The sequence below is a fragment of the Sceloporus occidentalis genome, unplaced genomic scaffold (assembly GCF_023333645.1).
Source record: "Sceloporus occidentalis isolate IW3139 unplaced genomic scaffold, rSceOcc1.0.p SCAF_7, whole genome shotgun sequence".
Taxonomy (NCBI): Eukaryota; Metazoa; Chordata; class Lepidosauria; order Squamata; family Phrynosomatidae; genus Sceloporus; species Sceloporus occidentalis.
The window spans coordinates 79151288-79177665 of record NW_028316987.1 but is presented as its reverse complement, the minus strand read 5'-3'; the positions used below and the strand labels follow the sequence as shown (position 1 = coordinate 79177665).

Sequence of the window (26378 nt, the reverse complement as noted above, 5' to 3'; positions counted from 1 at the left end):
TTGCAAATAAGCCTTGGCTGCCAAAGCATAAACAGGGAAATAGAAAGGAATGATTTAAAAAACAACACAGGAATAAGGTTCAAAAGCAGAGCTTAACTGAGCAAAGGGAACATAAGCTGTGTGCAGGTGGTCACAGAAATAGTTGAAGAGAGAGAGCTGAAGTAATAGAATGGATCTTGTGCTAAAGTAAAGAAAAGAAATGGGGAAAGAACTAAGCGCCCCAAAGTGTAAAACTAACAGCTCTAAAGTGTAGATCATGTGACATCTATCTTATCTGGTAGTAGCAGGACAGCTCATTCTTAGATGATTACTTTCCCACAGACAGAGAAGTCAGCATCTCAATCACATAGTTTTAGTGGTTGGTGATTTCTGTACATTTTCATATTGATTATTCAAAAATCATAGATGGGGAATGAATTCATTCCTTACTCTAAAAATCCTTAAAGGTTCTCTTAACAGAAAATACTTGGAACTATCTGTCTTCAATTGTCAGGCTACATGCACTGGGAAAGTGAAACTATAGCTGAAAATTTAATTCACTTATGCCACGAAATAAATAAATAAATAAATAAAGTATCTCATATACTGGTGTAAAGCACTGTAAATGTTCCTGGCACATATATGCACAAACCTCTTTTTCTAAAATTCTGCAGACTTCATGCATTCATTAACAGTTACGACACTACTGTTTAAAAAGTGACACATCTTGGTTCATTACTTCATGTAAATCAATAGTGACACATAAAGCCACAAGTTTTCCAAAGGAAGTTTCTGATTTGTACTCAAGCTTAATTTAATCATAATCAGCCTACTTTTTATGCAGGATCTAAATCAAATATCATCTTCATTACAAAACAGCAGAATGATCATCAGCATAAATAACAAGCAGTACAGTCCTTTGCCACTGCCTGGAGAGGCACAGACATACCATATGTCTTTTTCTACATTAAATGTCACATATATTATTTACCTGTGCAACTTGTTTGTTTGTCTTTCAAATACTTTCATTATTTCTAGCATACGGTTGTTCATCATTTCAGCAGTTTCTGAAGAAAAAGCAAAGTTAATTAATTTTTAGGGCTGGAGCTTTCCGTTTGCCCCTGCGGTAGGTCCCTTTAATGCCAGATGCTATAGGCTCTGTTTCAGAGAAAGGAACTGGCAGAACCACCTCTGAGTATTCCTTGCCTAAGAAAATCCTATGAAATTAATGGGGTCACCGTAAGTTGATGGACAACTAGAAGGCATGTACACATACAATGCCTTTCACCAATTCCAGATTAGTAATGCAACAAGATGTGAGATAATATAACTAATATAACACAATAAATAGGTTTGCTTTGTAATCTAATACATAAAAGAATGTGTATGTAGGATACATAGGTTATCAAGGACCATGACCCATTGAGGAAAGCATTCTTCATACACCACAAACAGAATATTTCAACTAACTGAAAAGGGAAGCAGGCGCAGGAAGACACATTTGTGTGATTCACAGAGACAACGAAGAAGCAAATTTCTTTGTTCAATTACTTGCAAATAAGTGCAGGCTGACAAGGAACCACTTGAATCTCCCACTGAAAACATAAGCTGTGTCTCTCTTCATCTTCCTCCAAGGATTTATGCAATTCACCCAGAGAACAAGAAGAAGGAGGTACTTCCATATCCCACAACTAATTTCTGTTACAGAAAACTGGGTCAGTGGTATGCATGTACACCAATGGAGAAAAAAAACAGTAAGGAAAGAGTCAGTGGGAAACAGCCATGGTTGTAAATGTCAATATGCAAACCATGGGAAATAAAATGAACTTGAACTATTAAACAAGAAGAATTTGAACTCTTAACACAGCAAGGCAAAAAAAATTAATAGGCATCACATAAACCTGATGATACCTAAACAAATGCATAACTGGAATGTAGCCATTGAGGGTATAACATATTCAGAAAGAGTATTATTCATTTATGTATTTATTTATTGTTGTTCTTGTATGCTTTCAAGTCATTCCTGACTTATGACAACCCTAAGGAGAATTTATCACAGGGTTTTGTTCAGAGGGGGTAGCCTTTGCCTTCCTCTGAGGCTGACAGAGTGTGATTTGCCCAAGGTCATCTAGTGGGCTTCCATCACTGATCAGGTATTTGATTCCTGATCTCCAGAATCACAATCCACTGCTCAAACCCTACACCACACTGGTTCATTTATTTATTTTACTCATCTTTATTTTAACCCATCTTTCCCCCAAAAAGGTGTACAAAAGAGCTGGCTTTGGTAGATTAAAACAGGAAGGGGGAAGAAGGAGAAGCATTACGTAAAAATAAATGTACACCTGTGAGGTGATCCATGAGTTGGATATTGGATGGCAGGTTGAGAGGCAGGAGAGGAAAGAAGAACTATACTAATGACAGGTGTCTTCAAATATTCTGATGTCTGTTGAACATCAAACTCAGCAAAAACAAAACACTGAGGCCCAATAAATTCCTTACATGCCTTGCTGATAATGTCATTTTACAGAAAGTAGAGGAACCAACAAGGAGACTGACTATCTTGGACATGATTATCACCAAGAAAGAACCAAGGAAGAGCCAAAAACGTGGAAGTAGGAATCTTTGATTGAAATTATCATAGTCTCCTAGAATTCATTATACAAAGGAAAGGGCAAGATGAATTCAATCAAATGTATACTCTAGACTTCTAAATAATCAGTTTCATTACATTTAAAGAAATATAGAGTGAGATCCCATAGTCAGAAATACTCAAAGAGAGTGAAGTTCGTGATGGTTGAAATGGAGAGGTTTTTTAAAGTGAGATATTGAAAGTACAGCAATTCTAATGAGAAGGAAAAGTTGGAAGTGCCTAAAAGGACCAGGATGCTTTTGGGTGAGTTGAGATTTAAAGGGCATGTATAAGAAATGGAAGAAGAGGGAAATACCAAGGAAGAGAACCAAGGAGTGCCTAATATTTTTAGAGATTACAAGGATTAAATCTTCATACTTGTCCATTTTTCATTTGTGGCAATCTTTCCTTAACAGGAAAAAAAAGGATCAGATATGTCTTTCTTTGTGCTACACAGCTTGTAAAGAATGACAGGTTTTACTCATTCAGATGCACAATCTAATCATACTTTTAAGACTGAAGAGTGTCTGAAGGCAAGGCCTGAAAAGTGGTTAATGTTCACTGGATCATACCCAAAAATTTCAACTAAGATTTTTTTTCACACTTTAGCAATATTTCAAATTTTTAAACTCTTACGTGGCTGTCCTGTATCATCTTGGAAAACTTGTACCATGTTCATCACATCCTCAGTTGCATGTTTCATAGCAAGTTCTGAAACAAAGTATTTTTGAGTATTCAGTTAAAACTAAACTTTCCAATCAATTTTCAAATGTATACAATTAATTCACAAGCAAATGCTCCTCCATCACATCACTATCACCATCATCCTGTGATAAAACAGAGAACATTTTATGTTTGTTCATGCTGGTCAAAAAACTTATCAGTGAAATCATAATGGCAAGAAGTGATCTGTCTCCAAGACAGCATTGTCAAGTGTCTCCTAGGCCATGATTCTGAAACAAGTCTTAACTCCTGGATATCGAGTCAAAAGTCTTCACAGGAATTTATCACATGGGGAAAATTGGAAGTTTAAACTGGTCAGAACCCGTGGTTATTCACGATGTTAGGTACAATTGCGCAACTGGTTTTCAGACAACACTGCATGCAAACCACTTGGAATCTGAACAGAAAGTAACATGAATAAGAATAATGATTTTTGGGAAAATACTGTGTTTTCATTTCCATTTCATTAACAAATTTGATTTCTTTGCACAATTGCTGTAGTGTGAAAGCTATTTGTAGGATTCTCCCCATTTTTGTGCTTGTTGACAAATTTCCCATGGTTCTTTGCTGCTTTGTTGTGCCAAGAGGAACAAGAGAGATGCATTCTTTAATGCTTTAGCCAGGCTCTTAAAGGAACAGCAGGCGCACACACACAAAGAATGGGAGAGAGCTTGCTTCTTTCCCTCGTGCGGCTCATCTCCTCCTCCTCCTCCTCCAACCTTCCCCATCACTCTCTGAACAGCTGGTGAGGGAAGGCAGGGAGAGGACGTTTTGGAATTCCTCCTGGACAGGAGGGAGAAATGGATATATCCTGGAAAAAGAGGGCATCTGGTCACCCCACCATGCATCCCTTGCTGGCCTCAGGCAGGTTTATAGACCACCCTGTTTAGAAGCTGCTACATTTTGAAGCAAAGGGCTGAAGAGATCTGGGAGCAGGGTGTCCAGCCACGTCTTCTTTTTTCCCTTCACTCCAGTGTGTGTGTGTGTGTTCATGTGAGGGGTTGGTGTTGTTTTATGGGAGTTTGCAAACAGAAACCTCAGCCTGCCTTACTCTGAAACAGCTTCTGAGGCAATGAGTGGATGTATTCCTCCCCGTTTTCCCTTCTCTCTGGAGTGTGTGTATGCACTTGGAAATTACAGTTTTGTGCGTCACTTCTGGTGATGCAACTACTGCTTCTGTGCACATGCACAAAAAAGTTATTTCCAAACCATCAACGGGATTTGTCCGCATCTGTGTGAAAACCAAATGCCCTTTCTACCCACGTTCTCGCATTAGTAATGTGCTTTTAAAGCGTTGTGCTGTGTGTGAGATAATAATTTGCGCATCTGTATGCTTTTCCAGGATGCAGGCACTTCAACCATTTTTGGAAGCACATAGGTCCCCGTGTTATAAACTCCATAGTCTACTGGCCACAGGGAGGGAATGTTTCCCTCGCCACACTCAATATAGAGATGCTTATGCTCTGAAAATTAGGCAAGGTATTTCCATTTCCTGCTCCCCAGAAATTTCATTTCATTTTCCAATTTCAAAAGTTGCTCACCCACACCCTACTCAATCATCCATTAAACCAGTTTCTCCAAGCTAATCCCCCTAAATTCTTAAACATGTACTCAGCTAGTGAAGCAGTGCTTTCCAGACAGAAGGGAAATGTAATCTCTCCTTCCCTCAATTCTCCAACATGCTAGAAGTGCATCATGAAAGGTCATTGGCATAAATGCAACTACTCCCAACTAAAGTAGACGAATTGATCAGTGTTGACTTACCAAGTTCCCATTGAATTGAATAATTATTCTAATTGTTACTAACAACTAGATTTAGATACCTTCGAGTGTGGTGGAGCCTCCTTCTTTGGAGGTCTTTAAGCAGAGAGTGGACAGCCATCTGTCAGGGATGCTTTGATTGAGATATCCTGCATGGCGGGGGGGTTCGACTGGATGACCTTTGTGGTCTCTTCCAACTCTATGATTCTAGACCTCAATGCTCTTAAGAATATTTTCAATGAGTATTATCTTCAATGAGATGATAAGGAAATATCACACTCTCTTCCTCAGAATATTATTGCCAGTGTCATGTAAGTAGCTGTGGTAGAACTGGTAGCTGTGTGGATGGGTAAGCAAGAGATTCTCAAGCTCATATCTGAGTCCAGCAAGTGTTTGTAGCATCTTTGTGGATCACTGCACTTATTTACCTCTCCCTGAACAGTTCCGTGGCCTCGTTCACTTTTATCCACTTGTTTAACTAGTGAAATTTAGAACTTGTGATAGCCACAGTTTCAGGAAAGTAGTGTGTTCACATGTTAAAATTATGACTGACATCCTAATGTTGACATTTACTTGCATAACCTCCAATTATGTTCCTCAGATCACTAAGGAAGATGGTATCCAATACCTCTTTGCACAGTGAGATTCCTCCCACACATCTTCAAATCCAGCCCCCCCCCCCCCCATGGCCATGGCCAATCAGTAACCAGTATGGGCAAGGGGATCCTGGACATGATCAGGCTGCAGTTTTTCAGCCAAGAAAAAAAGAAGAGCAGATTGACCCACTTTCTTACACACTATTCTTTCCAAAGCTTCTGATTTTCTTCTTATTCAATCCTGCTTTCTCTAGCCATAGTAGGTACCATGCAACATTCTTCACAGTCAAGCATTCTTATTTGTCTTCATTTCACTCAGAGTCGGATTCCTTCTAACAATGTTAATCTTTTGCTATTTTAGGCTCAAATTTGTTACCTTCAAACCATAATGCTTACCTTCAATAATAGTTTTTGGATCTTTTGGAACAGGTGGTGCTGGGCCAAGTGGTCTTCTTTTTTCCCTGTCAAAATATACAGTATGGCAAATGTTACATCTAATTTTTAAAAAGTGGATACCAATTCAAACCAAATTCTAAAAACAATTCCTAACTTTGTGCAGTGCTTTAATGGTTAAAAAATATCTCAATGAGTAAAATCCACTACAATAATTCTAATTCCTATAATACATAGGAAGCACAATGTCGTTTAGTATTCTGAGAGTAAGCTTCCAAGAGAACTGGTAAGCCACCCAAAGAACATATATATTAGGTTTGTATGAAAGTCTTTGACACGTGATATATTCTTGGTGTTTAGACAACTTAAAATATAACTATAGACTTTTAGATTTCAGGGAGAATCATACAGTGCCATTTCTGAAATTTCTCAAATTCTATGCATCATATGATAAACAGAATAAAAAATATGGCTTTGAATTCCATGTTGACATCTAGTATGGTTCCCTATATTTTGCTAACAAAAAATTCCAGTATGATTTGCCGATTACAGAACAGAAGTTGAAATGGGGAGACTTAACTTGAAAGCCCAACTCCATCATGAACCTCACTGGCTCATTCACGGGACCAGTCATATCTCTCAGCCTAATCTATTTCACAGTGTTACTGTGAGGATAAAATAAGGAGAGAAAAGAATCATAGACACCACACTGAGGTGTTTGGGATATAAATGTAACAGAGGATTTTTTAAAAAAATAGTATTGCTTATTTAAGTATCACTAATTAGGGAATGTTAATGTTTAACCATGATATGGCTGTTTTCTGTAGTGGAAGGAAGACTTCTGGATGTGTTGCTCCTCCTCACTCACTCTGACAGTCAAATTTTAACCAATGAGGATTGTCTAGAGCAATGGTTCTCAATCTGTGGGTTGCAACCCCTTTGGGGGTCAAACAACTCTTTCACAGGGGTCGCCTAAGACCATTGGAAAACATCATGTATTTTAGTTAGTTATGAAGTAGCAACGAAAATAATTTTATGGTTGGGGGTCACCACAACATGAGGAAATGTATTAAAGGGTCGCGGCATTAGGAAGGTTGAGAACCACTGGTCTAGAGCATTCTTTCATATCAAGAGCAACTTCTTCAAATCAATCTCACAAGACAGCCATGAGACAAGAACATATTACACGTTCCAACGTGGATCCTTGGTAACAAATTTTTAAAAAGGATCAGTTAGAAGAAAAAGCACCACCCAAAACCCATCCCCTAGCAGGCAGTACAAGATGTTGACTGGAATCCTATATGGGAGTTATATTTTTGTAAGATGACTAAATATGCAAAAATGAGACTTGCTCAGTTTTGTAACATCGGTATCCAGTAGAGGGCTGCTGTTACTCTTCTACATAGCAGAGCTAGCAAAGAGCCTGATGTGCATTGTGCACCAATGCACATTGGTTCCGGTGTTCATTAGGCATTCCTGCCTGTGTCTTGATACACATCTTTGCAATTCAGTAATAGGACTTCTTAGCATCTCTGGTACTTAGCTAAGTATATGTAAAGTTATTTTAAGTAAAATGTGGTATAGGATTCTGGCAGTTATCCTAAAAATGCAGAAAATTACTATATCACAGTAAATACCAACAATCCTTCCTACAGACAAGTAGGGATACCCTTTAGATGGGACATACCATAAGAAACAAACAATCGGACAAGGCTGTGTTGCAAACCACAGAAGAACAGACAAAATAGTAATGAGGAAGCAGATGGGAGGATTAAGGGCTAGTGTCTTCTGTACTATTTAACAGCTACATTAAACTGATGGGAAAGGTCCAGAGTTTTGGAATTAAGTGTCATTGGTATGCTGATGATACCAACTTATCCCTCTCCTTTCCATCTCACTCCAAGGCAGCTGTTTTGGTCCTAAACCAGTGTTTGTTGACAGTAATGGACTGGACAAAGGCCAACTTAAACTTAATCTAGACAAGACAGAGGTACTTTTGGAAGGAAGATCAGGGAACAGAGATTCAACCTGTGCTGAATAGGGCTATACTCGCCCTGAAATCGTAGGTTCACAGCTTGGGTGTTCTCCTAAATGCCCAGGTTTCAGTAGTAGCCAAGAGTGCATTTCCAGTTAAAACTAGTGGTCTGTTGTGTCCATCCCTTGAGATGTCAGATCTGATCATGTTAACACATGGCTTGATTACATCCCAGCTGGATTACTACAATGAATATATTACTGTTAAGAGACCTAACTCTTTTTCACAATTCTCTTACGGTTTAGGTGCAGAAAGTTGGATAAGCTTTGGTAGTTCCTGAACACGACCCTTCAGTTCTTCCAGTCTTTGGATGCGGGTCAGTAATTTAGTAATATTATCTGTTATGTTTTTATCAGCTACTGGTATTTCCCAATCTGGAATAAGTTGTTCCACACTTATCTGAAACATATCAACAAATAATAATAATAATAAACATTTTATTTGTATACCGCCCTTCCGTAGGATCAGGGCGGTTTACAGCAGTTAAAATACACAATATTCAAGTTAAAACCATACCAAAAATTACATAAATCACACAATAGACAAAATCAAAACAAAACAAAAACAAAAGCAAAAGCCCCCGGGTTAGCCAATCCATTGCCTGTGCGGCCTGTGCGGCGGGGGGGCCTATAGGGACTTAATCGGGGAATGCTATTTGAAACAGGTAGGTTTTCAAATCCCGTTTGAATTGGGCCAGGGAGGTAACTGAGCGGAGCTCTATGGGCAGCGTATTCCAAAGGGCCAGGGCGGCGATGGAAAAGGACCTCCTAGAGGTGGAGGATAATCTCGCCCCAGGAACCCTAAATAGTTGCTGCCCAGATGTTCTGAGGGTGCGAGGCGGAATGTACGGGGAGAGGCGGTCCCTCAGGTATCCTGGGCCCAAGCCATTTAGGACTTTATAGGTCATCACCAACACCTTATATTGCGCCCGGAAGCGAATGGGCAGCCAATGGAGGTTTTTTAAAACCGGTGTTATATGGCTGGCCCTGGACGTGCCAGTGACCAGCCTAGCTGCCATGTTCTGCACCATTTGGAGCTTCCGGGTTTGGTATAAGGGCTGTCCCATGTAGAGTCCATTGCAGAAATCCAGTCTCGAGGTTACCAGGGCATGTACCACAGTTTCAAGGTCCCTCTGGGCCAGGTATGGGCGCAGCTGGCGAATAAGCCGAAGCTGATAACAGGTGCTCTTGACCGTCGCATTCACCTGAGCAGTCAGGTGAAGGGACGAGTCGAGAAGCACCCCCAGACTGCGCACGGAGTCCTTCACAGAGAGCGTGACCCTGTTTAGGACAGGTGGAACCACCGTCATTCCTGGACCAGGGGAACCTATCACGAGTACCTCCGTTTTCTCTGGATTCAGCTTGAGTCGGTTTTCCCTCATCCAGCCCATTACTGACTCCAGACAGGCCACGAGAGGAGAGACGCCATCCTCAGTCACTGCATCAGTCGGAGACATAGAGAAAATAATCTGGGTGTCATCAGCGTACTGATAACCCCACGCCCCATGTCTCCGGATGATCTCTCCCAGCGGTTTCATGTAGATGTTAAATAGCATGGGAGACAGAATGGCTCCTTGAGGGACCCCAGTTTTAAGGGCCCTCTCATCGGAGCACACGTCTCCCAGCTGCACCATCTGGGACCTCCCGGAGAGGTAGGACCGGAACCACTGGAGCGCAGTGCCCCCGATTCCCACCTCTGCCAGGCGCCCCAGAAGGATACCATGGTCTATGGTATCGAAAGCCGCTGAGATGTCCAAGAGCACCAACAGGGACACGCTTCCCCTGTCGATGCCCAGACGGAGATCATCGACCAAGGCGACCATGGCTGACTCGACCCCATAACCCGCCCGAAAGCCAGTTTGAAATGGGTCCAGATAATCCGTTTCATCCAAGACCCCCTGAAGCTGGATTGCAACCGCCCTCTCGATCACCTTCCCCAAAAATGGCAGCATTATTATCAAATATTATCAAAGTATTAAAACAATATGTTCCTCACTAACTGACGTTTTCTCAAACTGCTTAAAGGGAAACTATCCCAAGACATTTTCATTGCCTGGTCTCAATGGAGTGCTGCACATTAAATTACCATATATACCTGACTATAAGTCTACCTCATGTGTAAATCGGCAGGCTTTGAGGCCAAAATTATGGATTTTACCATGACCCATGATTAAGCTGAGGGTAAAATTTGGAGGCTCCTTCTGTGTGTGTATATGTGCAAACGGCAAAAGAGACTATAAGTGAGGCTTATTGCTTCAGTGTTTGTTTCAACTTTGGTTTCAGCCTTCACCCAGACAGCAATAGCCAGTGCAGGCAGAAGAGGAATTCTGTTTGTCTAACAGGAATTAATCACTCAGGACTCTTTCTGCTTGGCTCAAGAGAAAAAGAAACCCTCTTCCCACCACACAGGGAAATCTGAAACAGCTGCTATCACATTACCATAATGACCCATAAATGTATAGAAGTTTATTGTTAAAAGCTAAAAGCCATCACAATATACAATAGATCCAAACAGTAAATACAAAAACAATATAAAAAACCAAGGCACAAAAACTACAAATAAAACAACATGGTAAAATTAGTAAGAGAGACCCATCAACAGAAAATAATAGTACATCATAAATGATAAAATAATAAAAAACATAAAACTAGAATGGTTCTAGCCATCATTCCGATCAAGAAAACTGATTCTAATCTTGTTAGCAGCTAAACCAAATTTTGCTACCATAGAAGTAACAAATACATTGTTGCCGGCCAAAAGGACACAAATCTGCTGAAGGCAAGATCTATTGGAAAGGGATTTTAAAATACATTCAAGAAACCTTTGTCTAGGTGATATATACAGAGGACAATGTAAAAGGTAATGTTCGATATTTTCCACTTCCCTGGTTTTGCAGATACATAGTCTTAGATGAACAGGAGTGTTATTATATCTGCCCGTCAAATAGGCAGAAGACATACATTGGTACTTTAGAGCAGTAAATGCTTTTCTAGCAGGGGCCAGAGAAATATCATTAAAGTAATGCTCTAACCCAAACGATGTCTTGTTCAATGGGTACCAAAAAGAAAAAGAAGAGTTCGAGAGTGCAAGAAGATCGGCCCATTTAGAAGCAAGATAAATTTTCTCTTTAATCAGTTGCTTGACTCTATGGGTGGCATAATTTGGAAATGAGTCCACATTAATCTCATAGTTCTGCAATATTGTTCTAACTATAGATACCCAGGAGCTTGGAGAGTTAACAGATATTTGTTCTAAAAAAAATTGGGGGGGGGGGGGGCTGGAATCACTCATGGATAACAACATTAGCCTGTAGAAGGCAAGAGCAGTATGTGTACCAGCTTGAAGAGTAGTTTGGCCTGTTTCAGCTCTCAGAAAAGAGACAAGGGTACACTTAGGGACAGCCAACAGGGATCTTAAAAATAAGTTCTGAACAGTTTCTAAATTTGAGACACTGTTGTATCCCCAAATTTCTGCTAAGTATAATAACTGAGGAACAATTTTTCTTTGATAAACCTCGATAGTAGGTGCTACTAAGTGACCTCCTTGAAGTCTATGGAATTTCAACAGAGAATTTATAGAGAGGGATGATTTTAGCTTAGTAGCAACAAAATGAGTTTTCCATGACAAATTAGATTGAAATCTTAAACCCAAGTCATTATAATAGGATTGTTGATCAATAGATTTTGCCTCAAGGCTCCACCGATGAAGTTGTTTTTTTTACCCAAAAAAACACAACTTTGGTTTTAGAGTGATTAACTATTAACATTTCCTTTGTATGTATTCACTTAACTTCTTTAAGAGTTTGCACATTCCGATTAAGGTGACCGAGATCAAAACAATATCATCGGCATATTACAACACTGAAAGTTTAACATCCTGAATAGTAGCTGGGAAAAATGTTGATCCTTTTAAGGCCTGGACGACATCATTAATATAAAAATTAAATTTTAAAAGGTGCCAGAAGACAACCCTGGCGTACACCTCTATCTGTGGGGATACTCTTGGATAGAACCCCATTTACCCCAAGTCATACTGACCCATAAATAAGTCAACCTGGGATTTTGGGGTCAATTATGGGGCATAATTTTTTAGACTTATAGACAAGTATATATGGTAAGTTAAAGTTAAAGCTACACATTAATATATTTATATGTTTAACATGTTCTGCTGAAATTTATGTGTATATATTAGTTTCTACATAACAGTATGCATATCTGAAATACTAATGTTTTATATAAACATAGACAAGAAATTTGTGCAATTTGAATAAGCACTAAGGCAGAAATCCTGGTAATACAAAACCGAGCTGTAACATTTCTTATCCATTTCAAAATTTTCAAAGAAGAATGGGAAAAGTATAGCTCTCTTGACATTCCTCACAATTGGCTTAAGTCAGTAGGAATCTGGGTTACCTCTAGCCACAGATAAAGAATTGGAGTCCCAGTCCCATTTTGCCTTCACCACACACTCCCTTTTGCACAAGCAACTTTCTTCCAAGCAGAAAAAAGGCAAAAGGTTTTTAACACACTTTTCTGCCTGTGAACAACAGGGAATCTGCCAGAATTCTCACCTTATGCTCATTCTTACATCTGAACTAGAAAACAGGCAGATAGGAATAAAAAAAAGTTATTATGTAATGAATTTCCTTTATTCTCAATGTGTAAAACTGGAGAACACTTAGTACTGGGTTATGTCCCAGCTTTGAGCCTGGAAATAGTACTAAAAAGTAAAGAGGGAAATTTCTGTCTCTCTCCAGCACAGCTAACTTGTGACTAGATATAACTAAAGTCCTCAGTTTGCTCTTGCTGGTGGTTCATCTCTTGAGTAAGGTACCACACACTGCCTCAGGATCTACACAAGAGTTGCTAGATTCCTTGCAAGGGGTGGCTGAGGTTCCACTCCCTTCAGAGGAGCAGTGATTCTGCACCCAGGTCCCAGAGAGCAGCCATTTTTAAAAAAAAGCAAGGAAGAATGGTTCTGCCTGGGGTTACCATGCCACAGCAGAATGCTCACAGAGAAAAGTAGGTTGCTTACTCATTGGTGTGGTTCTTCAAGAAATTATCTATGAACTCACACATATGAGATTCTCTGCTCCTACACAGACCAGCTTTGAAAATGTCTAAAGATAGACCTTCTTTTCAGCTGAGGACCCACTCCTTCCCCCCCCCCCCCCCAGTATTGCACATGTTTTGTTGAGTTCCTGCTCAAACCTCCTCAGTTCCATGTCTGCTAGAACAGCCAGCAGCCAAGGACGTCAAGCATACCAATACAGGGAAGGCAGGGGAGGTTTACAGATTTGAAGAACCAGTTACAGGTAAGCAAAGTGCTGTTCTTCTTTGGTCTCTGACTCACACATATGGGATATTAGCAAGCTATACACACCTGGATGGAGGATAAGACTATACTCACAACAACTGAAGCACAGACAAGTCAAAGAAAGTAGAATCTCTGGTCCGAACATCAAATGTATAGTGCTTTACAAATGTAAGTGGCTGAGCCCACACAACTGCTTGACAGTCTGTATGGGCACACTAGCCAGGAACGCATATGAAGTAGAGATATCCCTTCTGGAATATAAATGGTTAGAGGAAGGCTCTGGCTTTCTGGCAATCTCATAAGTTAACCAGATAGCAGCCACCCACTCGGAAATGTGTCAGAAGTGCATTCATCATCTGTGGACAGATTCACAAAAAAGGCTGGAAGCAAGAGCTGCTGAGACAAATGAAAAAAAGGAAGGAAGTAACACCTGGAAACAGGAACACCTTAGCCTTGTGGAACTGGAGGAACAGCAGGTCCATCTTCAAAGAAGCCAACTCATTTGCCCTTTTGATAGAGGTGATGGCCACAAGGAACACAGTCTTCCACACAAGGAGCTGCAAGTCACATGAGGCAAGGGGTTCAAAAGAATGGGAGAGAACCAGCTGTAAGTCCCAGGCACAGCAATGGGAGTTTGAGAAGAAATGGTATTAATAAAACCTTTGAAGAAAATATTAACCAACAGGTGCACAAACTAAGAGGGGAAGTTTCAAATGAAGGCTGAGAAAGCAACGACATAAACTTATGAGAGAGATGGAGAGGCTCTGTGGTGTCAAGGAAGACAGAAACTGAAGAATATGACTAATGGACTCTCATGACAGTCCATATGAACGTCCCTGAGAAAAGCAAGGAAGTTCTTCTACTTGTAGCTGTATGACTTCCTGGTTAATTGCCTACACACAGAGTGAAGGATAGCTAACATCTTTGGGGAAATATCCTTCAAACTGTAAAATGAAGAGTGTGAAGATCCGGTTGTCACTTCTGTTAGCTTGATGAGGAGAATGTTGGGGCGTACAGATGAGCTGTGTCTCGCACAGACACACGCAGAGTTGATGCAAGTAGGCAGGAATGCCTAGAAGAAGGTCTTCATGAAGAGTCTGCAGCTTTGAGCTCACAGATGAAGGAATGAATCCCCGGACAGCGAGACTTCACTCAACACAAGGACTTTTAATCTTTGTTGCAGAACTATTTATAAAGATTACACTGAGTATCGGACATCCATCTTGAACACTCACAACTATACAGACCAATAAAGTGCTTTGTCAACCACCAACCGCAACAACCCAACAACAGAGATAGTGACTCTCTCCATTATATAGGTGATCTTCCTGGAAGCCATGTGACAGCCATGCCACCAATGAAACCTGGCTGGTTTCATACCCAGTACCTGTTGCATCAGAATACTACCCATGATGTACCTCTGGCTGGCTTCACCTACTGTGCATGTTTCATCAGATCTCCCATGATGCACAGCTCACCAACTGCTGGCTCTTGCACCTGCCACTTGAACCGTAGTAACCTCTGCTCCAGTTCCTCCTAGTGGCCACATCCATGTCATTTTCCAGACCAGGGTGCAACATGGTCTTGACAGAGATTGTGGCAGAATGGTAGCCAGTGAAAGCAATGACAAGATAGGTGTAGGAGTGTGGTGATGCACATCTGTTGAAAAAACCAAAGTGTCACTAGAATGTAGTTTTTGATGTTATTCCTGTCCTTCACAGGGTCCGTGGTGATGAGTGGAAAGGGAGAAAAGGTGTACAGGAGAGTAGCACTCTAGTAAAAAAATAAACATGTCTCCTAGTATGCCTGACAAAGTATGTCCCTGGGTTCAGTGACAACAGCACTGACCATTATCCACACTGGCAAACAAGTCCATCTTTGAATGGCCCCATGGACTGAATACCTCATGGAGGACTTAAGGAAGTAGCTTCCATTCATGAGATTGGGTTTGTGATCTGCTGAGAACGTTGGGCAGAAAGCTTTCCTTCTCTGGAAGGTAAATTGCAATAGGAGTGATGCACTTTATGATGCACCAAATCCAAGAACTCAATGGTGAGATCTACCCATCTACCCATGGTTGGGGAGCTCACATGGGGACTCCAGCCATCAGATGTACTTGATCACTGAGAGCACTCCCACAAGAAAGATTTAAGTTTAGAGGCTCTACAGTGGGGGTACCTATCTGTGATACGAGCTTCCCCTAAACAAAAAAGACACTTGGAATGGCCATCATTAAAGGTGATTTTACAATTGCAATCAGAGCAATTTCTAAAAAGGGCAGCCATAAGAGACCTAGAAGCGGCAGGCCCATGCGGGCCAAAAGCAAACCACTCTCAACAATAATTTTTTTTAAGGCAATGCTTGAAAAAAAAAAGGGAGAAATACCAAAAATCTACCATACAGTAAGGGAATGGGAAAAGGGGGGGAGAGAAAAAGTCTGCCATACAGTAGAAATCTACTCAACTCAGCAAACCAAATGAGATGTTTCTCTTGTGGTGGATGAAAGAGAACTGAAGGAGGAGCTAGATTGGCGGGACTAGGCATGCTCAGTGTATGGGAGTGGGCGGGGCTCCCGCCAATCTTCTCAGCTTTTCAGTTTCCAAATGGAGTCACTGCGCAGGTGCAATACCCAATTGTGTGAGGCACAGAGACCACGAAGAAGAAGTACTTGATCACTGCTGTAGAATATCCAGTTCCAAATTTTTACCCATTCTCAGCAATTGATCAGCATATAAACCAATATAGTGCAGTGGAGACAGTGGGCCTTGGTCAGCCAGATTTGGATCAAGTGATTGATCCAGTGGAGCAGAGGAAGATAAATCAGAGCCAGAGTTTTCAGAGCCAGAACCTATAGAATGAGAAGGGGGGGGGGGGGAATGCCTGCTCATCAATCATCTGAAAGAGTTGCAGAAGAAAGAGACTGCTGTGTGGACCTTCCCATCAGAATTAATGCCGATGGAACAGCCTTTGGTTATGAAAGGGGAGAAGGAAGTGGAATCAGGGGCTTTACATCTGCCAATTTGGTAGAAACTGGTTGATCTAGAAGACATGGTTGACCAGATGGAGTCATATGCAACAGAGATACTGATAGCGGGACTCTCAGGACTGGTGGGCCTTGGATTTCAAATCCATAATCACAGACAGACTTTGGAGGTGGTGGATATGGATAATAGGGCCTGTACCAGTTTCTATCATGATATGGATGACATTATACGGATGACACCATATGGTGGGGAATACACCCAATAGTCATTGTAGTATTGCCTTAATAATAATAATAATAATAATAATAATAATAATAATAATTTTATTTATGTTTCCCCGCCTCTCCCATTGGATCGAATCGGGGTTACAGTAATAGAGGTGGACAAGGAAGATGACAATGAGGAGGCTCCTAAGGGTGAATATAAGATGGTTCTTGCAGTGTGCTAGGCGAGTGCTGACAAATTGGTGTCCTGGACCTGTGCAAGGTGATGGAGGGGTGACTAGAAGTGATAGATCAACCTTTTGCTGTAATGCAGATGGAAGACTGCAAATTGAGCATCTCACTCTCCCAGTGTTACCCCAGACGTTGGACATCCATCAGGTTTGGCTCTGGGAGAAGATCTTCCTTGAAGTATTCTATAACAAGAATGGAATAACCAGGCCCACACTAGCAACCATGCCCACTAACAGCCACTGGAAGAACTGGAATAGACAGTCCAGTCAGATCAAGGGCCCCACTAATATAGCCATCATCTTCAGAAAAGTCAATAGTACACAAGCAGGTTTGGATCTCTTCTGACAAGCTGATGGCTCATCCAAAAGAATATTAGCAAGACTTTGATTTCTTCTATGAACTGAAAAATCATCAGAAGGGTTCTTTTATTTCTCAGGAGCAGCAGAATCTTTGGACAAAGCCTGCATGAATTCAAGTGGCATCAATGACTTCAAGCTGGTCTGGGCTCAAACCAAAGCTGATGGTTTCAAAATTCCCTGATGAGCTAGGGAGGTTTTTCAGTACTAGTGCAATCTATTGAGTAGGTGGTAAAGTTAATAGCCCCAAAATGCACAGAGCAATGCACATAGAAGCCATGAAAAGAAGCCTGTTTCTGGCAGAAAGATCAGCTATGTTTGCTGACTGGTTTGGCTTTCTGAACATTACTTTTATCCTAACTATTCTGTGCCTCTCATGGGGCTCCTGGACTAATTTAGGGAACATTTGACACCATGTCTGGCACTTCCAACTTGGAAACAGGAGAAGCACCACATTTCCCACCAAGAAAACCTGAAAGTGTCATACTCTAATAAGAGAAAACAGTGCAAGAATTCTGCTTCTCACTGTACGGAAATATCAGAAGCTGGCCCCTGAGCCAACCCTTCAGCCCCTGTCCACAATTCTGGAACAGGCAGAATGAAATACAGGAAAAGAACAGTGAAGTAGAAGATTACATGGGCTTTACTTTCAATTTCTTATTTTTAGTGGGGCTCTTTATGTTGCTTCTGAAACAGAAATGAAGGTGGTGGCAATCATGAAGGTGCTATGTTCCCAAGGAGAAAAAGAAAAACCTGCCTTCCTGGTTAAGATGCAACAGATGGAGACTAGAAATACCAGCCACAGGAAGAGGCATTTTAGCACGTTTTCCCAATTTTAGAGGTGAAACCTACTCCAGCTATCTTCAAATGGATAGAAAAGTTGAGATGCATAAATGAAACTGCATAGCAAAGGGGCATTAACCACATTAGTCCTTAGCTGTCTGTACAAGAGCAAAATAACAAATTTTCATTTTAGTAGACCATCTAATAGCTAATGAAAAAGTAATCATAACAAACAGCAGTGTAGACAGAGAAATACTTTATACCATATATTCAAAAATTTTCTTGTCAAAATGGATCAATCAAAATTCTACATTTAAATTTACCTCTTCCATCTCATGGACTTCTTTTTCAAACCACTGGAAGAAAAATAAATATATACAGTTAGGTACTGATAGATTACACATTTTGCTTGAAATAAAATGGATTTTAAAATTTGTATAAAAAGAACAGTTTCTTACCTTAAGCAATGATTCTAATATCTATAAAAAAATAAGTGATAATTTAACACCAAATTACTGTATAAATATAGCATGAAACATTCTCAGTGAATAACATGTTGATACATACATTCTGTCCCTTGATACAGTCTCAAATTAAATGAGATTCATGCACTATAGATCATATATCACACACTTCTCAAAATGACCCAAATTTCCAAATTATCCAAATTTCTTTTCTTTAAAAATAATATTGAGGTTTTGTCACACAACAAACCATTGGATTCATCAATGTCACTTCTACCATGTTTTTGTAAGGTAAGCTCAACATACCAGCTACAGTAGAGTCTCGGTTAACCGACCTTCACTTATCTGACGTTCTGGATTATACGACGTCCCATGCGTCGGATTGGGGACAAAAGTCCTTCGCCTCCCCTCCCCTCCCCTCTCTCACCTCCTTCCCTTCCCTTTCCTTCCCTTCCCTCCCTCGTTCCCTGCTAACCTTCCCTGCTTGGGCCAGGCCTCTCCTCAGCAGCTTCATTTTCCTCAGGCCAAAAGGAGTCCGCAGGCTCCCTTTGGCCTGAAGAAAACAAAGCCCCCGATGAGAGGCCCAGGGCTCTCCTCCACAGCTGCTGAGTCCTCTCCTTCCCTGTCTCCCTTCCCTTTCCCTCAAAGGACTCCAAAGAGCCCTTTGGGAGAAAGGGGAGGTCCGTGAAGAGAAGGACCAGGCACGTGCTCAGTCTTCTTCATCCATGCCTCCCTTTCCTCTCCCCCAAAGGACTCCAGGGAGCTCATTGAGGAAGAGGAAAGGTCTGTGGTGAAGAGGACTGGGCCCATGCTTCCTCCCGGCTTGCCTTCCTTCACCCCGAAAGGACTCCTCCTCCTCTCCCAGGAGCTTTGTTGGTCCTCAGGCATCCTTCCAGGGACGCCTCAGGTCTGGCAAACCTCCTCAGAAAGGAGAAGGGGTCACGGGCCGACTCCTCCTCCTCCCTGCCAGGCTTTGCTTTCCCTTCTTCCCTTCCCTTCCCCTCAAAGGGCTCCAAAGAGCCCTTTGGGGGAAAGGGAAGATCCGCCACAGAGGAAGCAGGAGGAAAGCAGGGAAGGAGGGAGGGGAGGGGAGGGACTTTTGTCCCCAGTGGCGGCACAGGTGCATGCACACTGTCATTGGGGACAAAATGATCCTCTGGATTATCCAAAATTTTCGGGTATCCAACTATCAGTTGGCCCTGTTTATGTCAGATAATCGAGACTCTACTGTATTAACATATCCCAGTAACAAAATGAAAAGTGAAAATAAGTTACTTATGTGAAAAGAAGCTGGAGACCTGAACTGGGCCGCTGGAAGAAGGAGATTCTATGCATTCCTTCTTGAACCGGTTCTTCTTGTTTTGCATGGCATTGGTGCCACTTCAGGCTGTGTTTGAGTGTGCGTCATGTAAACAGCATGCTCCCAATGCAGCCTGAAGTTATGTCATTATGCACATGTGTTTCGTGCTTATGTAACTAACAGTTCCCATAAGGCACATAAACAAGAACTCCAAAGTTAATATTTACTAGATCCATCCTTGGCCATATCAGTCAGCAAATCTAGAAAAAAGACTGAACAGAAAAGCAGAAACTTTCCAAACATAGCAAGAAAGTGCTTCTAAACAGACCCATAGCTAGGCCTTTAGGGGCCCTGGGGCAGAAAGTACATTCAGGGCCCCTCCTTTTTCTGAACGCCTCGTTGCCTTGATGTGCAGTCGCCGCAGCAACGATCCGGGGGAGAAAGGGGCAACCTCTGGCCACCCCTCTCTCCTCATCTGTATAGCCCCTTAATTTAAAGGTTTTATTATACGTCACAAAAATGTCAGTTCATTTTTAATTTTCTTGTATTCTCTTTGGGGCCCTATTTGACTGGGGGACCCAGGGCAGTGCCCCGGTTGCCCCAGCCTAGATAAGGGCCTGCTCCTAAAAGCTCTATGTTTCTTTTATATTCAATCATACATACTTGTTTTTCTTCACGAAGTGCTGTTTCTAATTGATTATTAAGTTGTGAACAACATATCAGGAAAGAGGTCATCTCTTCATGATCTTCCTTCTAATGAGAAAAAATAAAAGTTTTAAACTGTATATCCCTAGTTTAATTTCATTTAAAATCTATTATTGGCTTGTGAAAAATATTATTGATACTAACTTTATTTCAATTCTTGGGATTTTTTTCTCAGCTTCAAATTATTCTGAGTTGCAATTATGAAATTAAACAGTGCAGTATTAAATTCTGTAAATAATCTGGGGGACCTAGACACTTAATATACAACTTATATTGTATATTGTTCAATTTATTTCCAAGATGAAAAATGTATAACAGCTGTTAGTTTTAGAAAGCAAAGATGAAGAGGTCCTCACAAAAAAACAAAAACAAAAAATACATTCATGCTGTTCCCACAGCAGAATCCAGGACATTGAATACTCTCTGTAGAACCTTTAGAACAGAAATTTACGGAAAGAACAAACCCAAGTTGTCTGACAAGCTTGACAGAAATCATCCTTTTTTCCAACTTAATGGATCAGTAAACAAATAAGCAGGCAAGAAAAAAGGAGTAACTAATTATCATATTACCTCTTGCAGAACCTACAGTTCAAATGCCACTTCTGCAGAGTCTACAAACCAAAGTTCAGATCACTGCTTTACAGATGTCCGCCACCAGAATGCCCACCACCTTAAAAGCTGGTGGCATATTTTCATTATCCTCAGGAGAAAATGCACAATAATTTTTGACTTCCAAGGATTGTTTTTCTAAGGTCTCACCACTTTAAATATCCAGAAATGCTAGACTATGGTCCAAAACATACTGTGGAAGTAATCCAGTTTGAAATTGTTCTAACTGTTCTGGCTTAATGATAAGGAACTCTAGGAACTTTAGTTTTGAGAGATATTTTGGGCCAAAACAGAGTCTGAAAAGGACTGATTAGCACTGCCCCAGAGCTGCTTGCGCAAGGGATGTGGCAAACACACGCCACAGTCCCAATCCACTCTGAACCAGGCCCAAATAGAAGCGAAAAAGATCTGCTCCTATTTGGACCAGGAAAGGGCCACTTTTGGTGGCCACACCGCAGCCCCAGGGTGGCTTCTGTGCACTCCGGTGGCATGCGGCATGTAAACGCCATGCCCCCAAAGCGTCCTGAAGCCGCCCCCATGTGATTGGCTAGGCAGCTTCCAGGCAGTTTGGGAGCATGTGGCATGTAAACGCTGTGCTTCCAAACCATTCAAAAGGCGGCTTAACTTGCCGGTCTGCTCTGGTCCTTAGCCTTCAGAGAGCTCTTGTGCCACAATAAACTACAATTCCCAGGATTGCCTAGAACTGAGCCAAGGCAGTTGAAACAGTTTCAAACTGGATTATTTCTGCAGGTCTTCATTTTTCCATGAGACCTATCAGAACTGAGATAAGGTTCCAGATTGGAAATCTATGCACAACTGACAAATTGACTAGACATGTCTCACTAAAACAGAGGTGCAGCTCTCTGGACACATTCAGTGACACCACCACTACTCCGCCGGCTTTTTTTCTAAGCCTCAACTACTCCACTCTCTAGATTGTACCTTTACTGCGCAAGAAGTGAACTGTTTCTCCTGGAGGTCACTAGAAATGTCCAGGAATGGTAACTCACCTTTTAAATAAATTGAACAACCCTCCTGCATTGATTAATATCAAAGATACTCATTGTTCAAAACAAGCAATGGACTTCCAACTGCTTTCATTTTCTGGAGGTGCATTTTTGGGGGGCAGTAAATGTGGCCCTTGGAAGATTTGTGGTCAGAACATTGGCCCCTCAACCCACTGCAGTTCTCTATCCCTGCGCTAAGGAACAATTAAACTGGCTAAGACCTGCTTTTTAACAATGCTGGAGCCAAGACTAGAAAAGAGCTTGAAAATATCCAACACTTTCTTAATCCCACCAAGTAATGGAATACTATTATGGTCTTGGCATCATTTCAGTAAGGCATTTTCATGTGATGCTCTAAACAATCTGAATGACAAATTCTTTAGAAACTGCAAAGAATAATCAACTTTTATAGCCAGCTTCCAAGCTATCAGATAAAAGAGATCTACACTAGGAGGGAGAACTGAAATATCAGAAGAGTTGGGAATCAAGGACACCTTAGCTAATGTGGAGCTATCAAAATCAGTTTGGGCAAAGTGCTTGTGACCCTTTGGATGACCTCGGCCAATAGAAGGAACCATGGAAAGACAGAATGCAACTCCACACCTATTAATCTAATAGTACATTTATGCTTTCCACTCGTGGACACAGGATTGTTGAAATGAATCGAGCCTTCACAATTTTCTGGTGTGAAAAACAGATCTGACAGTTGAAGCAAACCTCCATTTGATTAAATATTTGCCAGTCAAGGACCTACTCTGACTCAAGTAGCAATAACCAGCTCAGACAATAATCTGTCAATCCATTTTTCTCCTGCAAAGTTTTTTTTTTGTCTGAAAGGAATCCACAACAACAATTTATGTGTCTGCTAATTCAAGAAAGATGGATGGATCCCACTACTCATTTGTATAGACCTTAACTATGACATTGTCCATCCTGATAATCAAGTTACAGTTCATTACTGTAACCCTGAACACCAGGAATGCCACAAATATTTGTGATTCAGCTTATTTTTGTTGGCTCAACTATCCTGAATAAAGAACTTGCCCTGATGACTTCCCCAAAGGGCATCCAAAGAGTAACATATGTAGTTATAATCAGCCTAGTACAGGCCCTTTGACAATTTCCTTGCCTGTTTGGTCACCAAGACTCTTCTTGACAAATGTCAGTATTTAGCATTCAGCTGCTGCATTGCATCTGCCACATGGTATCTGCTCTGAGTGACTACAAAGTTGGATCCTAAACTGTAGCCCATTTGCTACACTTTTCCAAGAGATCTTGAGCTGTGATGGACTCAGGAAGATATTCAGATAATGCAACTGTTATGCTGGAAGTAGATTACGCTTGTCTATATAGAAGTTATGTTGGAAGCAGATGACTCTTGTATACACAAAGCAATTCTTCCAGAAATAGGCTAAAGTCATTTTGCTATCCAAAAAGACACATTTTCCTGGCAGGAGACTGTGGGGTAGTCTGCACTGGCCAAATAAAGCAGCTTCTCACTGCTTTGAAGGTGTCATGTTTAGACGAAGTACACAGTGAAAGAGGGTGGAAAGCAAAATGAAGCTACACTCCAGGGCTAAAAACCAGAGCAAAAAGAAGCTATCATTTTCTGACTCAAGGCAGAAAATGTGTATCATCACACCAACCTATAAACAGACCAGCAGCAGTCCAGGACTGCAGCAAAACAAAAGCATGATCATCAATAATGCAATGGATGTGATTACAACACAGACAATCCAGACAGTCCAACAGGGGAGCAAGGGATGAAGGAGGCACGTATGAGGGGTGTCCATGATTGTCAATGTATCTTTGGGCATAATGATGGAGCAATGCACTATACAGGCAGTGCACAGCACGTGCGACTGTATGGCCAGACATATGGGCGGGTGTCCAAAGGAATGGCATCTGGGTGGGAAGAGGAAGGTAACTGGGTTACAAGCAGTGTGTTTGTGTGATGGTGTGCATGCATGGTGGGGAGGCAACAAAAATATAATTCTGCAGTGCAGCTTGACACTGGTGTGGACAACCCAAGGGTGTTTGGCCTGCCTTGGGAGGCGGCAGTGTGGACAGCAGGGTTTCACCCCACTTTCAGAAAATCGTGGATCAAGCTGCTTTTTCCTGCCTGTCTGCTCCAGACCCATATCAGCTAAGGATGGAGACATCATTTATCCAAAGATGAGCAATTGCTAGCATCAACAACTTAGTGAATATGCTAGAGGTCAATGTCAGCTTGAAGGAAAGCAATCCATAGTGAAAATATCTGTTCTCATAATAAAATCTCAAGAATTTGTATTCATTATCCTATACTGAAATAGGAAGGTAAACTTCTGAAAAGCCAAGGAGGCCAGAAATTCTGTCTATGAGAAGTGTTCCACTTCTGGGTTTCATTTCGAAGTGCTTCTTCACCAATTACTTGACATGAGAGCCGTCCTTGACTGTAAATAGTTGAGGGGAGATTGGAGTGGTTAACGCACAACAGAATGGTTGTCAATAAAAGAAAATAGTTCTTACTCTAACAGACAACATACTCACAAACAACTGTGACGTTAAGTGGCTTTTGCAATTTGACACAGCAGTATTCAAGGGTGGGTTCTTTGCTACCTCATCAGCTCCACTAAGTCTATTCTCCGAGGACAACAAAAGAAGTCGCCATTGTTAGTTTCAAACCCATGCTTCATTTATTTTTATGCCGTCATAGTACCCTAACAGGATTCTGTACACATGTGCGTTCTATATGGATATACATGAAATTCATAGGTTCTCAAGCACATATGTTTCTCTTATTGCAGACATGACACTCAACATTTTGACATCCAGAGTTAATATCAGAGCATGTGCTAATTTAGAGCAGACCTGGGATACATGGTTCCACTCCTAAATGAATATTCAGCCCAATGCAGTGATGGCAACAGTTGTGAAGAGCTTTTTTCCACAAAGCCTTTGTTTCTGTGTAATCTCACATAATGAGAATCACAGTGGCAAAGAGTGGCCAGAGAGTACAGAGAGCACTCATCTGCGGAGTATGGAGACAATGACGTATAGTTACAATCAACAGGCCTTGTCCCCCATCCACCACCATTTTTTTTAGATTTAATAAAAATCACAATGAATAAAAACTGGGTAACACAAATGACAGAAGCAACAAAATACCCAAAATGTACAAAACAAACTACAAACAAATCTATAACAAAACAGATTAGAAAAAGATGACTTCCAACTATCTCTTCTGCAGGTACATTTCTTTATAGATACCACCCCTCTTTATCTCTCCTACTAATTACATTTCATCTATGTATTTACTCATGCTGACCAATAAAACCAACAATCATCATATTACCTTCCTTATTTTTCAAAAAGTCAATGAAATCAATTTACAATTTCCAATTTGTACACAATCTTTAAATAACGTTTAAAACCTTATTTCAACATTTTGATATAACTGTGGACCGAACCATATGTTATGTTACTTGTATGTACACAATGAACCATCACATTCCTTTAAAAAATTAAATAGCTGCTGTGGAGTAAGTGGCTCCAATAGCCACATATCTCAGAGAGGAGAATATGGCATAAAGAAAGATGAATTTAATTATTTCTGCCCATCCCCTTCATCACAAGACACACACCACTGTGGTCCTCAAGCTACTGGGAGCTTCCTTTCTGGGATCAAAAGCAACACAGCTGGATAATTTTCATTCAGAATACAGAAAAAACGAATATGTACACAACATATGCAAATGACATATTTAATTTCATCTTTTGAACATGCAATTATCCTATACAGTTCTGAGTGCAAATCCTTACATAATTAAAATGGCACCTCTGCATATAAAAGGTAGGCAGCCATTGGAAAACCAAAGGTTTGCAGAAGTATCAAAGGCTTTTGAAATCCTAACAAGGAAACCACAAAGTATTCTAGAGAAGACTATGGAGTTTATCAGACAAGGGAAATTGGAAATATAATCCAATGGATATCTGAACGCAATCATGGGGTTTAATGTTATTGTGTGATAACCCACTACACACAAATTTGGGCAATGGGAAGTCAGTCCAAACGCAATCATGGTTTCACATTATTGCGTGATGGACTGCCACATTCAAATTCGGGCAATGGCATGCTATTTTCTGGCAATGGGGAGCCAGTTTGAACGCAATGCGCATTCATGTAATTGCGCTAAACTAGCGACTTTAAGTGAATGCATTCTGGCCCCACTTTCTTTTCATTCGAATTTAAGAGAATTTCCTCCCATTTGATAAACTCCATTGTATACTCAGTGAGC

The 26378-nt window shown here is 41.0% G+C and overlaps 1 protein-coding gene across 8 annotated transcripts in view; it reads right to left on the bottom strand.

Moving 5' to 3' along the window:
* LOC149310011 (uncharacterized) overlaps nucleotides 1-26378 on the bottom strand; it is a 235216-nt gene that overhangs the window by 165439 nt on the left and 43399 nt on the right. For all 8 annotated transcript variants that reach the window (XM_089533474.1, XM_089533473.1, XM_089533480.1 and 5 more), the window contains 7 exons: nucleotides 20441-20530; nucleotides 18472-18492; nucleotides 18337-18369; nucleotides 8358-8518; nucleotides 6088-6152; nucleotides 3248-3322; nucleotides 971-1046 (listed from right to left, as the gene is read on the bottom strand). In XM_089533474.1, coding sequence (XP_089389600.1) covers nucleotides 971-1046; nucleotides 3248-3322; nucleotides 6088-6152; nucleotides 8358-8518; nucleotides 18337-18369; nucleotides 18472-18492; nucleotides 20441-20530 — 521 coding nt within the window. The remainder of the gene's footprint in view (nucleotides 1-970; nucleotides 1047-3247; nucleotides 3323-6087; nucleotides 6153-8357; nucleotides 8519-18336; nucleotides 18370-18471; nucleotides 18493-20440; nucleotides 20531-26378) is intronic.